The sequence below is a fragment of the Cantharellus anzutake genome (genome assembly GCF_015039405.1).
Source record: "Cantharellus anzutake strain C23 chromosome Unknown EI90scaffold_19, whole genome shotgun sequence".
NCBI classification, from domain to species: domain Eukaryota; kingdom Fungi; phylum Basidiomycota; class Agaricomycetes; order Cantharellales; family Hydnaceae; genus Cantharellus; species Cantharellus anzutake.
This window is the reverse complement of record NW_024066969.1, coordinates 509,653-523,381: the sequence shown is the minus strand read 5'-3', so window position 1 is coordinate 523,381 and position 13,729 is coordinate 509,653. Positions and strand designations below refer to the sequence as shown.

General features: G+C 47.0%; 3 protein-coding genes across 3 annotated transcripts; all 3 read left to right on the top strand.

The window, feature by feature from the left end:
- Window positions 1-1,127: 1,127 nt before the first annotated feature.
- Window positions 1,128-3,074, top strand: EI90DRAFT_3154075 (uncharacterized protein; the record flags this gene model as incomplete). The annotated part of the gene is made up of 5 exons (XM_039065908.1): window positions 1,128-1,368; window positions 1,567-1,602; window positions 1,671-2,162; window positions 2,479-2,789; window positions 2,883-3,074. Exons 1-5 carry the CDS (start codon window positions 1,326-1,328, stop codon window positions 3,072-3,074), a joined length of 1,074 nt encoding a protein of 357 aa, XP_038917034.1. The 5' UTR covers window positions 1,128-1,325.
- Window positions 3,075-3,224: 150 nt separating this feature from the next.
- Window positions 3,225-5,011, top strand: EI90DRAFT_3122473 (uncharacterized protein; the record flags this gene model as incomplete). Its single annotated transcript, XM_039063514.1, has 2 exons — window positions 3,225-4,477; window positions 4,606-5,011. The coding sequence occupies 2 exons, from the start codon at window positions 3,225-3,227 to the stop codon at window positions 5,009-5,011; spliced, it is 1,659 nt and encodes a 552-aa protein (XP_038917033.1).
- Window positions 5,012-5,554: 543 nt separating this feature from the next.
- On the top strand, window positions 5,555-7,762 carry EI90DRAFT_3122472 (uncharacterized protein; the record flags this gene model as incomplete). The annotated part of the gene is made up of 1 exon (XM_039063513.1): window positions 5,555-7,762. The coding sequence occupies one exon, from the start codon at window positions 5,555-5,557 to the stop codon at window positions 7,760-7,762; it is 2,208 nt and encodes a 735-aa protein (XP_038917032.1).
- Window positions 7,763-13,729: the final 5,967 nt, after the last annotated feature.

Below are 13,729 nucleotides of genomic sequence, written 5' to 3'. Positions count from 1 at the left end.
TTTAGCATTTTCTCCTCTTCTGATGCGATCAAAAACTGTCCGCCCACGCCGGGGAATACTCTGTCATATGGTATTCGGTCCGCCAGACTTCCGGGCGCCAATATATTTCCCTTGAGTCACATTACTTTTTGTAAGAATTAGCAAATAAATATATATGAATTATAAGGTGTTTCGCCGTTTGAGCGATATCTCCGTCAGTTTTGAAGCTTTTAGAATGAAACAAAACCGTGGATAAAGTTTAGAAACAGTCCTTTCAGATGGTAAAAAGATTACAGTCAAAAGTTTACTGGTTCCCGAGATATTCACATTTCTTTCCCAATGTTCCTTCTTATTCTGCCATCTATGTGCTATTTTCTTGTTGTAGGGATATATTCTTTGAATATTACACCTATGCCAGGTTCTAGGCATGCTTGTAGTAGATTAAATCTCATGCTACATGGGTGTGGATAATTTATAATGATCTTCTAATGTCTGTCCAGTCTCATAAAGATCATGAGATCTGTTAAACATCTGAACTCGTCACCTGATTGTTGACTATTCTGATAGATCATTGTTTTATTCTTTGAATATTATTTCTCCTACAACGGAGAGCAGAGCTTGCCAATGCAGGAAATCAACACAAACAAGGACCCATATTCTAACCAAGTGCCCCCAGACGAGTAGGCACAGACACCTACTAGGACGTGGGAACCAGACGAAGTTTAACACCCTCATGGACAAGGTGAAAGGTGTAGAGAGACTCGCATCTTTTATCAAGAAGTCCAAGACTGGCAACAAACGAAAAGCTGACGACAGCAGACACACTGCAAGGAACACTGCCCACAGCTGACCAACTCACAAAGCAGACGAAGCAGAACAGGAGACCCAGGGGACAGACAGAGGACCATAACCCCATTTCTAATTTCTATTTTCTTTTTCTTATTTCTCATTATCAACACCACGACAATACACACAGACATCACAAAACCCAAGGAACATTAACACCCGATCTCACCAACCAGAATACCCATCATTGTAGAGACATTCCCCCCATGTATGCTACAGTGTTAGGATGGGATAGCCACACTGCCACGTCATCATGAGGCCACGGGGTAATAAGATAGATTTATCATTTACCACCACCACCACCTCAATATCATAGTCTTCGCTTTATTCCCATCACTATTCATGCTATATTTACACTTTAGCCTCACTAGTACTGTCTGTTATCACCATCTACTATTAAGTCACGTTGCTTCCGCAGTCAACAACAACTAAGCACTCAACAGCATAACCTAGCATGTCTGACCCAACTTTGATGTCTAACTTGACCCAAATGGAGTCTGATGTCGCTACCGGCTCTGGAGCTAACCCCACTGCGAGTCTGGCCAATACAGATGATGAATCTACTGCAATCTTGGCTACGGAACTTCATTTGGAACAAGGTTGCAAATTGCTTGTTCGTGGACTGCCTGATACTTCCCATGCGTCAGCCTCTTGTCATCTACAGAAACTCCTTGAAGGCTTCATAGCTGAAGACCCATCCTTAATAAAAGTTACTGCCGCACCTTCTGGCACCAACCCTACCAATGCTGTTGACTATGCTTACGTCAGACTGGCCCAGGATCATGATTATGCTCTTCCTGTCCATGCAGTTCTGGGAAAGTACATCAAACTTTTGTCTGACAAAGGCTGCAAGACAGTGTGGAGCCCATGCGGCGACAGTGACAATCTGAGGATGGTAGATGTCATATACAGCAACAATAAAGATGTTTGCCCACCAAAAACCTGGGAAAATCAAGTACTCCAGTGCATTCGGGCCAAGGGTATGAAGGTAATGGTGCTGTATTGTAGTCATGGGGCGGAGCATATTACATTGGGAAAGGTTGCTCATGTGGAAACACTAGTCAAGGAAGGACTGACTATAGGGGGTCACCTTTATGATGTTGTCAAGAAGGAATGCATTCAGCTTCAGGGACCTTATGCACTGGCAATCAAAGGAGTATCCAAATACCCCACCCTTCACAATCATTTCGACAGAGCCTTGCATCGTCGTTTCAGGATGGATTTCCTAGGCTCCCACTTGGGCCTCAAGAGCAAAGATGTCTATGTGTTTTACCTATCAAACTGGGCTCTTACCGCTGAGCTTCTTAACCAACCAGCCTTCCTTATCAATGTGTTAGGTATGGGTCAGCAAACAGGGACGACTGGCGGGGACAAGGCTCCGGGGTTGGGCTTCAGCCTCAGCGACTCCAAGAGAGCGCTGTGCCCACCTACTGTCTCATTGCCCACATTTCAAAGTGGCTTGGGGCTGCCTTGTTAGGGGGACAAACCATGTCGATATTCAGACTAAAGTTATAATAATGTAATATACATATATATATATAGTAAGAAACTGAATGGGTCAGGTGACAAAATGAAACAAAAGGAAACAGAATAAGGGCCAGCATCTGGGTCAGAATGCATGGTCGTGACACAATGCGCTCAATCTATCCACAGTCCCCAAAATATCGCTTATTAAACTCCTTTACGAGTTCAACAAATCCAACCTCTTTATCAGGCATTCTGACATGGTTGGATCGGATGCCTTGGTCCTTTCCAATGCCTGTATTTCAAAGGTTAGCAATGACATCATCCAGCTTGCAGAGATGGTGAAGGAAACCCATGAGGATGCCCGTAACACCGTTAAGGCCCTAGCTGAGCGTATGTTGTCACAGGACCGTTCAATTGCTATGCTGGAATCAACGGTGGCTGAAAATACCAAAACTAACCAGATCTTGGCAACCTCTTGTCTTGGCCTTACCCTCACAGTTGGCGAGCAGTCCCAAGCAACCTGAATTCTGGAGGATATGGAGTTCCTGCACACGCAATGGGCTGCCACAACTGACTTATCGGCTGAGAAGGAGATTGAGCAAGAACTAAATGCACTGAAGGAGAAGAGAAGGAGAGTCAATGACAAGATCGCCCAAAAGAATGAGGACAACGCTGCCATTCTCAACTCCGCTCTCAGTGCTATGGTCCCATGCACTGATGTTTCAGCCTTGTCATCTTCCTCTCGCATACCAGCTCCCGATTCTGATGCCTCGAATGGTTGATCCAGGAAGCACACACATCTTGCATTGGAAAGTGAGGGAGACGCTACTTCATTTTCACCTGTTGATGAGGATACCCCAATGGTAAGCCTTCTCTTGCATCTCGGTCACATTATTCACATTCTTGATGGTGTGTTGCTTATGTTAACCAAAATGTCCTCTGCTTTGATGGCTCCTCGGAAATTCCTATCAGGCACCCTTCCTGCAGCTTTGAGTGACTCTGCACTCATTCCTATTGAGGGAGACCCTGGGGAGATGAGGGCAAAGCCAAGTCTTTTCAAAAATCTTGCAAAACCAGTGTCTTTTTTCCATGTTGTATCCTGTCCCACTCCTTTCTCTGATTCGTCTTCTGGCCTGTTGTTTGCAACACATCCTGTGCGTTTTTCTTCCACTTTTTGCGGCTTGAATAGGAGCTGCCATTTTCTATTTTGGGCTTTGGGGATTTTTGTGTGCGTCTTTGTTCCGCTTGTTGGGGCCACACCGCTTGGGGGTTTTAGTGTGCTCTCTGCAAACCTTAATGGTTTCGGAAATGCATACAAATTGTCTTTGGCCTCTTTGGCTGTACAGACACACCGCCCTAGCGCTTTTGTTATGAATGAAACTAAGTCTACTAACCCTTGTGCACACCTGCTGGATGTGCCAGAATATGTGTTATATGAAAGTGTGGGAGTGCCGTCAGGACCTCGGACTGGGAAGTGGGGCATTGTTCTAGGCATTCGCCGAGGTATTCAGATTATGCGCCAAATTGAGGCCCCATTACACCTACAAGGACGGTTAGTTGCGATAGACATTGTGGTACCATTGGGAAATTCCCGCCCTTTCTGTCTTTGGCTCATTGGTCTTTATGCTCCCTGGGATTCTGGTGGTCTGCAAGCTGCAGGTTTCTGGGCTAGTGTGGCTGAGGTTGCCTCTGCCCAGCCTTCCCCAAATGGTTCCATTCTGGTAGGAGATTGTAATGTTACTCTGCGCCCATGTGAACATTCTACGCATGTGACACCGGATGCAACCCACTATCGGAATTTTCTGCATTCTACAGGGGCTAATGACCTGTGGTTGCTACAGGGGGGCTTTTCTCTACATCGGGACTACACCCTAAAGAGTTACAATGGTGGAAATTTGTCAACGGTGGACCAGGCAGCTGTTATCTCCCCCTCCCCATATTCAGCGCTGATTCACGCCCTGCCAGACTTTCTAGGCAATACTGATCACCGAGCAATTTTAGTACACACATCATTTGATTCTTTCCATCAGAATGGCTCCGGTTCTCATCCACCAGACCCCACCCTTCTCATCACTCCTCCCTCCCTCCCTCCTCCTCGGTTGCAGTACCCAGGTCATGGCAAAAAGGACAAATATCATCTATTTGCTGATGAGGTGGATGCAGCCCTTGCGTTATGGAACAAGAGGTGAATTTGATCAATGTTTTTATGTCCCAATATGGCATTGTGTCCCAAGCTCTGCTCGCTGCTGGTGACAATGTCTTTGGACATTGGCACCATTACACTTGCCCTCATGTCATCCACCCACCTACCAGGGAAATTCAGCAACTGAATCGGAATATCAAGGCGATTGGCAGTCTGATTTTTCGTCTTCGCTCAGGCCCATTGTTGCCCCTCCATTTCCTCCCATACTGTGTCTGGGAAATGGCTCGGATGATTCCCCCAAATTCAAGTCCGCAGAATGCCACTCAGTTTTTACATGCCCAGAGGAAGAGGTTCTGCAAGGAACGATACTGGCTCATGAACCGTTTGGCCTATGAGAGGGCTGTTTCTCATGAGAATGGTCGCTTCAATGCGGTCCTATGTGGTCAATCTGCGAAGTCGCTGATCCCACATTGTGTTTTTGCTGATCTACCAATGGTTCTGGAAGACCCTCAGACTGGTGAACTGGTGTCTTCCCCCGATGAAGTTAAGGCAGCAACATCTTTCTATTTCCAATAGCTTTACCAACACCCTCCTCCACCCCCTTTTTCCGCTAAGCCTTGGTTGCAGTGCTCTTCCGTGACCGCAATTCGTGACACTGTAACTTCTCACCCCTTCCCTTGGCCAGCTACCCTCTCGTTAGTGCAACTCCGGTCTCTGCTATGTCGAGGTAATCCACAGCCATCTCCTGGTCCGGATGGGTGGGAGAAATGGTGTGTCAAAGCACTGTCGGATGCCGCTTTAGGGGTTGTGCTGCACCTGGTGAACTTTGAAATCATTGACTCTACCATCCCTGATGCTCTTTTGGATACGACTTTACTCACTATTCATAAATGAGGTCTATCCACACAGCTGGCCAACAAACGTGGAGTGATGCTATCAAATTTCTTAGCGAATCTCCCATTTAGCTGGCTCAGTCTTTGTCTCAACCAATATAATGCAGTACACTCTTTGGTACCAGAGACACAAATCACGACCCAACAGGGTGTTCAGGGCCATGATCTCGTTAGTTTTCTTGCTCAGGTCGAGTCATGGTCATGCCGGTCACATGTCCCCTTGTTCATGCTGAAGAGGAATCAGCAAAAGGGTTTTGACTTTCTTTCACCATCTGGGTTTCACAATGCTGTGAGGGCCTATGGCCTTCCAGATGACATTATTCAACTGGATACATCAGCTCAGAATAATGTTCGTTGTGTCATATGGACAGCATATGGCGATACCACACCAATTGTGATTAATGGTGTAACAAAACAAGGTGGCCCTTTATCTCCCTTAAAGTCTGCCCTCACCACAAGTCTTGGACATCATTGGATTTCAGAGACTGCTGGGGTTGATATTGCCTCCCTTCGCTCTCGCGCTCTGGATCCCCATCTCCCATCCGACTCTTTGAACATTCGACTGACCATGGTCGAAGCTACCAATGATTCTCTCCTCTTCGCACCATCGCTCCCAGTACTACAGGAGATTTGTCTGAAGATGGAAAAGTTTCAAGCCGCATATGGTTGGCTTACAGCATGGAACAAGTCAGAGGTGGTTATCCTTAATAGTTCTCAACCTATTCCGAATTCAGTCTCCCTCCCGTCCATCAATCCAACAGACCCACTATCAGATAATATCCAGTTTCATGACGTTCCCACCTGTACTGATCACATCAACTTCCTAAAAGTCCCCATTAATGACCCGACATCCCACTTCAAATTCCTCTCTTCCTTAATCTCCAACTTTAAGTTCCCCAAATGCAATCCCCCAATTACTGTTCTCAGAAAAATCATAAACCAGGTTCTAATATCAAAAATCCGGGCTCATCTTTCTCTCCACCAAGTTTCACCCACTTCAGCTAATTCTCTTCAATCACAAATCTCTTTACTTCTGCACTCCCAACTGCCATTTCCATTTCCACCTTCACTGGACATTGTATGCCTCCTGACTTCCAATTTTGGGTTAGGAATAACCTCAATACGGCACCTCAACAAATCCTTGGCCCTTTGTGGCCTTCTTCGTGATCTGAATCACCACATTCCTGTCTTTCGAAAAATGGCTTTGATTTCTATGGCTGATTGGCAGTGTGCCTATTGTCATTGTATTTTCCCTCTGTCTTCTGCTGGTCTATCTTACAACTTTGCATCCCATCACTGCTCATTGCCTTTTCATTTCACCCTGGCACAACGCACTCTGAAGGACCTGGGTCTACAGGTACACCCTTCGGATCAATCTTACCTGGTATCTGGTAACGTTTCATTATCACACATTGCAAACCTTGCCCCTTCAGCCCCTCATTCATCTATCCTCCATGTCTATTGCAGTACCCCTTTTGCATGGCTCTCTAGTTGGGGTGTCTGGCGATATTCAGGACTTTCATCACTTCCTCATGTTTTTCTCCCAAATGTCCCCAATCCTTTTCGTCAGTTTGATCCCCAGAACTATAACTTTACTACAGTGACAGCTTGGTTATCATCACTCAACCTCTGGCATCTGTCAATTGGGCCTTCGGAGTTCACTGTCCCCCAGGATGAGCGCCAAGTGTCAGCTGAAGAGTGTATTTGTGCAGCTGCCCGGACTTTTGGCCAGCAGTCTTTGATGGAGTTTTCAAGTGACAACTGTTGGGCCACTGATGGTTCAGCTCTTCATGGTTTGTACCCTTCAATATCTTGTGCAGTGGTGGGTCCTCTGTCATTATCACTTCGGATCGCTGGGTGTGATGGTTCAAGCCTCCATGGTGAGGTGATGGCTCTTATTATGGTGGCCGTCTTGTCACACCCCACTCCCACTGCCGTTGTGGTTTTCTCCGATCATCTGCACTTGATCTGTTTAATACAAGATATTCGTGCAGGCACATTGCCTCCAAATTTTTGGTCATACAAGCCTGCTCGACCTTGGTATCGGTGGTTGGAACAAATTGTGGCAAACAACCAGAATTTCTCCATCTATCATGTGAAGGCTCATACTCAGGAGCTTGATGTCACTTTGAGGTTGAACAATGCTGCTGATCACTTGGCAGCTCAAGCTCATTTCAACCTGTTGCAGTCACCACTGGCTCCCCTACCTTCATTTTCGATGGATGACTTTGTGGCGTGGCATCCAGGTTGTGGCTATGTTGATTCAAACCTGCTCTCTTATTTCTCATCTCGGTTTGTGTCAATGTCCCACCATGCATTAGGGACACTCACAGTAGCCAAAACTACAAGAAAAGACACACAAGAGTTCCGAAAACTGAGACTTTCCCAGGAACTTTTGACCCAGACTTTTGTCACACTTTTGAGTACTGTATGAGGGCATTCACAGTCACCGTGCCAAAAGACTTACCAAAACAGCCTCTCATTAAGCCTGAGGTCACGATGATTTCAATGGATTATGTAAATAACTGCACAGCACTTGATGTCCCCTATCCATGAGCAAGAGCACTTAATCCGTGCTGCTCTAAAACATGCATCTAATCTCCGAGCTCAATACCGGTGTCAACAACGTGGCCTTCTCCGTCTAAGTAGTTCCATAGGTGAACTGACTGATCCATCCATTTCTGATCCAGAAGATAGTGATGAGTCTTCTACATCTGACACCGACAGTACAAGTACAACTTCTAGCAGCAGCAGCAGCAGCACCCAATCTACTGTTGGAGTGCAGCGCGCATTCCGGAGGTTTCTGACCAGGTGACTTTCACCTGACCTGTAAATGAATACTTTTCCCTTTTCTATTATCACGGAATTATCCGCTACCGACTATATGGACATACCCGCTCTTTCTATTCATTTCCTTTTTCCTCAGTTCTCCACGCTATTCAGCTTGAGACTGAGGTCAGTACTACTTTCTTTCTTTCTGATTTCCCTTCATATCTAAATGTGTATTATCTTTAGTTAAACTACGCTAGGTAATGTCAACCAGTTCTCCACGCTATTCAGCTTGAGACTGAGTTAAACTATGCTAGTATTTTCACAGGTTATGAGCCCAGCGCTCTAAATCTCTCAAGTAACAGCTGAACTTAGAACTCAAATTATTTTCCCACAATGGATAAAGCATCCATGGACCGAATCACCAAAAAGCATTTTGATGCTGAATCCCTGAAGAAGGACAGGTCAAATTGGGGATTTTGGAAATACTGGATGGAGCTGATTCTAAAGAAGCAGAAGCTCTTTACACTTGTGGAAGGAGGGGAGGAGTGGTGGTGTAGTGGTAACACCTGCCAATCTACTCTCTCGCTGGCGTTTGCCGATTGAGAGGACGTTGGTTCGACTCACCTGTTGGGAGGTCGCGGTTCTCCAAAGTCTCAAGAGGCATGTGTTTATGCATCGGGCCAACAAGCCGAGGAGCCGGTCTCATGATCACTTGATCACCAACTTCTCCACTACCGATTACATTGAGTATAGAAAAGGTTCATACCATATGACTAAGTCTTCTATTCACTACCCGAAAGGGGCCTCTCATGGGCACAACCGGCCAGGAGTTAGGAGTTCAATTGGCATGGACCCAGACGTTCTATAGGGAATCACTCGCAGCATAATAGGCTCATGTGATACGGTCTACCACTGTCACAATTCAGAAGAATTTGGATTGTTCAGTCACGAATCTGGGCATTGGCGAACGATGTTGGTGTTATCCGGGAGCTTAGAATCATGTGGAACTTGAGTATAGAAACATGTATGATAATATGCCTTGGGCCTCGCCCCTTCCCCTTGGCGCCCTAATGGGCAGCCTCTATGGGAAGTAAAATATCGAGAATTACACACACACACTTGTGGAAGGGAACAAATCGCGACCGGACCCAAATGATGCAGCAAATACAACAGCCCCATCAAAGACCCAACTATCTCTGCTTGATCAATGGGATGAGGACAATGACACTGCTCTGCTGCTAATGGTCATGTCCCTTGATGACCAAGTTGGAACCCTTATTCATGTCAGAAACTATGTTCGAGGGGATCGCGGGAAGTGGGGCGGAGTACGGCGGCGTAAGTGGTCACTTAGCTAATGAGCTACTCCGTTGCAAGGCGTCGAGGGGGTTGGGACTTCGGCTTCAACGACTTTGCCAGAGCGTTGCGCAACGCGTTCTAGGCTGTCCCGTATTTCACGTTAGCGGGAAAGACCTTGCGGCGACGTTGACTTAAGCGGGATGAAGTTGAGGGGCGAACTTAAGATGAAAGTACTTGGGGGGGGGAATTCTAGTCGATATTCGAACTGAGGTACATCGACAGTAAACTACAAGTATAAATAGGAAAGGAGAACAGAGAAGGGACCGGTCGGTCCGGCGCGGGACGGGAACGAGATGATAAGTACGACAGAACTAAAGAGCAATGAGGACCAGGGTAATGGAACAGAAGAGATGAATGGAACAGAGAACGGCGAAGTTGGGAGGCAGAAAGGATAAGCCGACAATCTAGGCGCGCGGATCAGAATGTCAATATACGTATAAATCAAATATCAATAAAGGAATAATCAATTGTCAATAAGGAATGTCCATAAGGAGCGGATCAACGGCGACCATAACAACCGCTAGTTAGTTAAGCGAGTGAATAGAATAAAACGATACCGGCCGAATGGTTGAGGAACCCAAGTGGTGGCGGGAAAACGAAGGAGGCGCTGCTACGGGGCCGTAGAACGGGAACCACTATCGGCGCCGCTAAGTGATGGGCAATGGTGAGATTAACGGGCGCGAGTAACGGCGTAAGAATGGGGGTGCAGAAAGTGGTAGAGGGGCGGGGACTTTGCGGGGCCGTGACAATTCAAGGGAAAACATCAGGTTTGGAGCCGACTAAAGAATTACTTTGATGGGATGGGCGTTCAGTCCACGGTGTTCCTGATGGGGAGAGTTTGGCAGACCAAATTCTCAACTGAAAAAGAACTCTTACCCCAAATCCATGATATCCTCAAGATGATCAATCGTCTCGATTCCCTTGGTTACGGACTAAAAGAGGAAGTTCAAGTCATGGCAATCATCCTAGCCTTACCCCTCGAATACAAAACTCTCCGTACCATCCTCTGCACTCATGACAAACTTCCGACTCTGCAGGGAACAATTGACACTGTAAGGCAATACGAAAATCAAGAAGAGGAGGAAAGAGAAAATGCCTACTTGAGTCATGGGAGAAAATCCACGAAGCCTTCCCCAAAAAGCTCTGGAAGACCGAAATGCTCAAACTGTAAAAGATTTGGACATACAGTAGAGAGATGCTGGGCTGAGGGAGGAGGAGCTGAAGGATCTGGTCCAAAGACACCAAAACTGAAGCCTAAAGGCCGAAAAGATGGTGGAAAGAACGAGCAGACAGCCAAGACAGCAAGGGAAGATGAGGAATCTGTCTCTGACTTCAAGGCCTATACCATGCACTCGGATGAGGACCTCTTCCTCACACGTAAATTCTCGGATTCTCCCATACACCCTTATTTCATTGTTGACTCAGGAGCATCATCACATATGACAAATGACTCCTCTCACTTCTCCTCATTCCATACTCTCCAACCTCCGACACGCATATGGGTCACAGATAATCGCACTATCGAGGCCCGTGGCATGGGCAACATTGTCGGAAAGATTAGACTAAGCGGAAAAGAGCAATCAGTGATCTTCTGCGATGTCTTATACACACCACAAATCAGTGACCCACTCCTTTCAACTACAAAGTTGAGTGAGGATGGAATCAATGTGTATTTTGACCGACATGGGGCAACCTTGATGCGTGCAAGCAATAGTCAGACATTGGCAAAGGCCCCATGGAGCCAAAACCTGTGCCGACTCTGCATTGACATCACCAAGCCTGAACTTGCCCACATAGCCATTGTTACTAAGGTCAACTCAAATGGACATGCTCTTCTGACACAGTTGTCACCAACATCAAGAGCAACCTTGACACTATGGCACCGCAGATTGGGTCACATAGATGAAGATACCATATGAACCATGGTCAAATATGGGTCAGCTAATGGGATTCAAATAACAAGCAGTGAGTCTATCCTATGTACCACATGCCTGAAGGGAAAGAAAACCCGAGCAATCATTCCCCATGCGACCAAAGAACATGCCACAGAGGTTCTAGGCAGAGTCTTCAGCGACATCTGTGGCCCCATCGAGCACCCGACAAAGGAGGGCCACCGCTACTTCATTACCTTTAGAGCCGATACACCACCATCATGACTTGTGTGTTGAAGGACAAAGCACTTGACGCTTTCAAGTTCTGGAAATGTTACGGATACAGAGTCTCCAACGACCATATCCATCGCATGGTCAAAGACTTCCCTTCTCTATCGCTCCTCCCCTCTTCCTCCTTTCCATCCTCTATCCCGCTACCCTATCCTCCTTACCCGTTCTACCCCTTTCCCCCCCCCCTCGTGCAAAGCTTTCCCCATTGGGGTTTTGGTGCTGGCTGAGGTTGTTTGTGTTTCGCGGGATTTCCCACGACCTTACCATTTGTAGATAGTCACGCGTCATGTACGGAAACCACCGAAGGCGGTTCCCGCTAACTAACAACTGCTCTACAACTGTCTTGTGTACCGTCTTCTGTAACAACCCTCCCTGTGACTCAACTGAACCCATGTGACTGTACAACTCTCAATATGTCTTATAAGTCTGGTTATATCGAGTCCTCTAACGGCCCTCGCCGCGAGAACTCGAGGTCGAGAGTCGAAGACTCTCGACAGGTGTATCGTCCTACTGAATCTGTACCCTATGGGTCTTCATCACTCCGCTCTCCCCCCAGTACTCAACATACGACGTCACCTCACGATCTTGGAGATCGTGAATACTTTGAGGCCCATCTTCCCGTGATGCCGGCACGTTCGCTACGTGAACGCCAAGTCGCCGCCCATCCACCGTCTGTTCCCTCCTTCGCCAGTCATCATGTTTCCCCGCCAACGGTACGTTCCCTTTGGGAACGCCAAGTCACCAAAGGCCCTACTAGTCAGTCCTCATTGCACGCTTATGACATCAACCCGCTACCGGTACGTTCGCACTGCGAACGCCAAGTACCCGATAGCAACTATATGAAGTTCTCACCCATCTCACAAGTCGCGACCTCGCACACGGTACGCTCCATTGAGGAGCGCCAAGTACCCGTGGCTGACCCGTCCGTCCTGGCATCTCCGACTACCTACCATCAATCCCTTAATAGCTCACTACATCACCAATCGCGATCGATGGAAACTCGATCGTCCACCCCCAGGCAAGACTGGGATCACTCATCGATTACATATCCTGTTATGGTACAGACCAGATATGACCTCACTCATCCCACTATAAGAACGGATCGAGGAATGGGGAATTTCCCCCATCCCCGTAGCAGGAAAGCTCGTGCAGAGAAAGAAACTGGAAAACAGTTGAAAATTTTCCGTTTGGATGGGGTGGAGAATTCATGTCACAGGCCTTCAAAGCTTATTTGAAATCAGAAGGTATAAAACAAGAGGTGACAAGTGCCTACACACTGCAAGAAAATGGCGTCGTGGAGAGGGTTAATTGAACCCTGAACAACCTAGCCCGCTCTATGATTGCCGATGTGAATGAAGTCCTTGAACAGAAGAACTCCCAAAGAGTTTCTGGTCATTGGCAGTCCGCCATGCTGCCTGGATCAAGAAGTGGACTTTGACGCAAGCAATTCCCAACAATATCACACCGTTCGAAGTGTACTTCGGTGCAAAACCAACTCTTGTGTCTCTCCGACTATTTGGATGTCGAGCCTTTGCACATATCCCGGAGAAGTACCAATCGAAATTTGGAGAACAAGTAGTTGAGGGAATACATGTTGGATTTGCGGAAGACAAGAAGGCATATTTGATTTTTGATCGAAGGAAGCGCCGATTGATTGAGTCACACAACGTGACATTTGACGAAGTAGAAGGAGGCGATGAGGAAAGAATAAGGGTAGAGGATGACAGTGGAGATGAAGAGGAAGATGGCCCTAATGGAAATGGGAGAGAAGGTCAGAACGACGATTCAGGGGGGGAGTTAAAGGTCGGAAACGGTGAAAAAGATGATGACACACCTGAGACGACCCCTAGGAATCATCAAGAACCATCTCCTATCGATAATCCTCTCAAACAATCAGTCACACCCACTGAAACACCAACACCACCAGAACCAACAGTTCCGCGCTGATCTGCTCGCCCGAACAAAGGAGTCCCACCAAAGCGCCCAGATCAAGACCCCAAATCGATCCTAACCTCATATTCGAGACGAAAGAATGACAAGGACAAAGATCTGGAAGAGAAAAACGAATCAGTGGGCGAAAATGAGACTGTGGATGACAATCACACACCGAC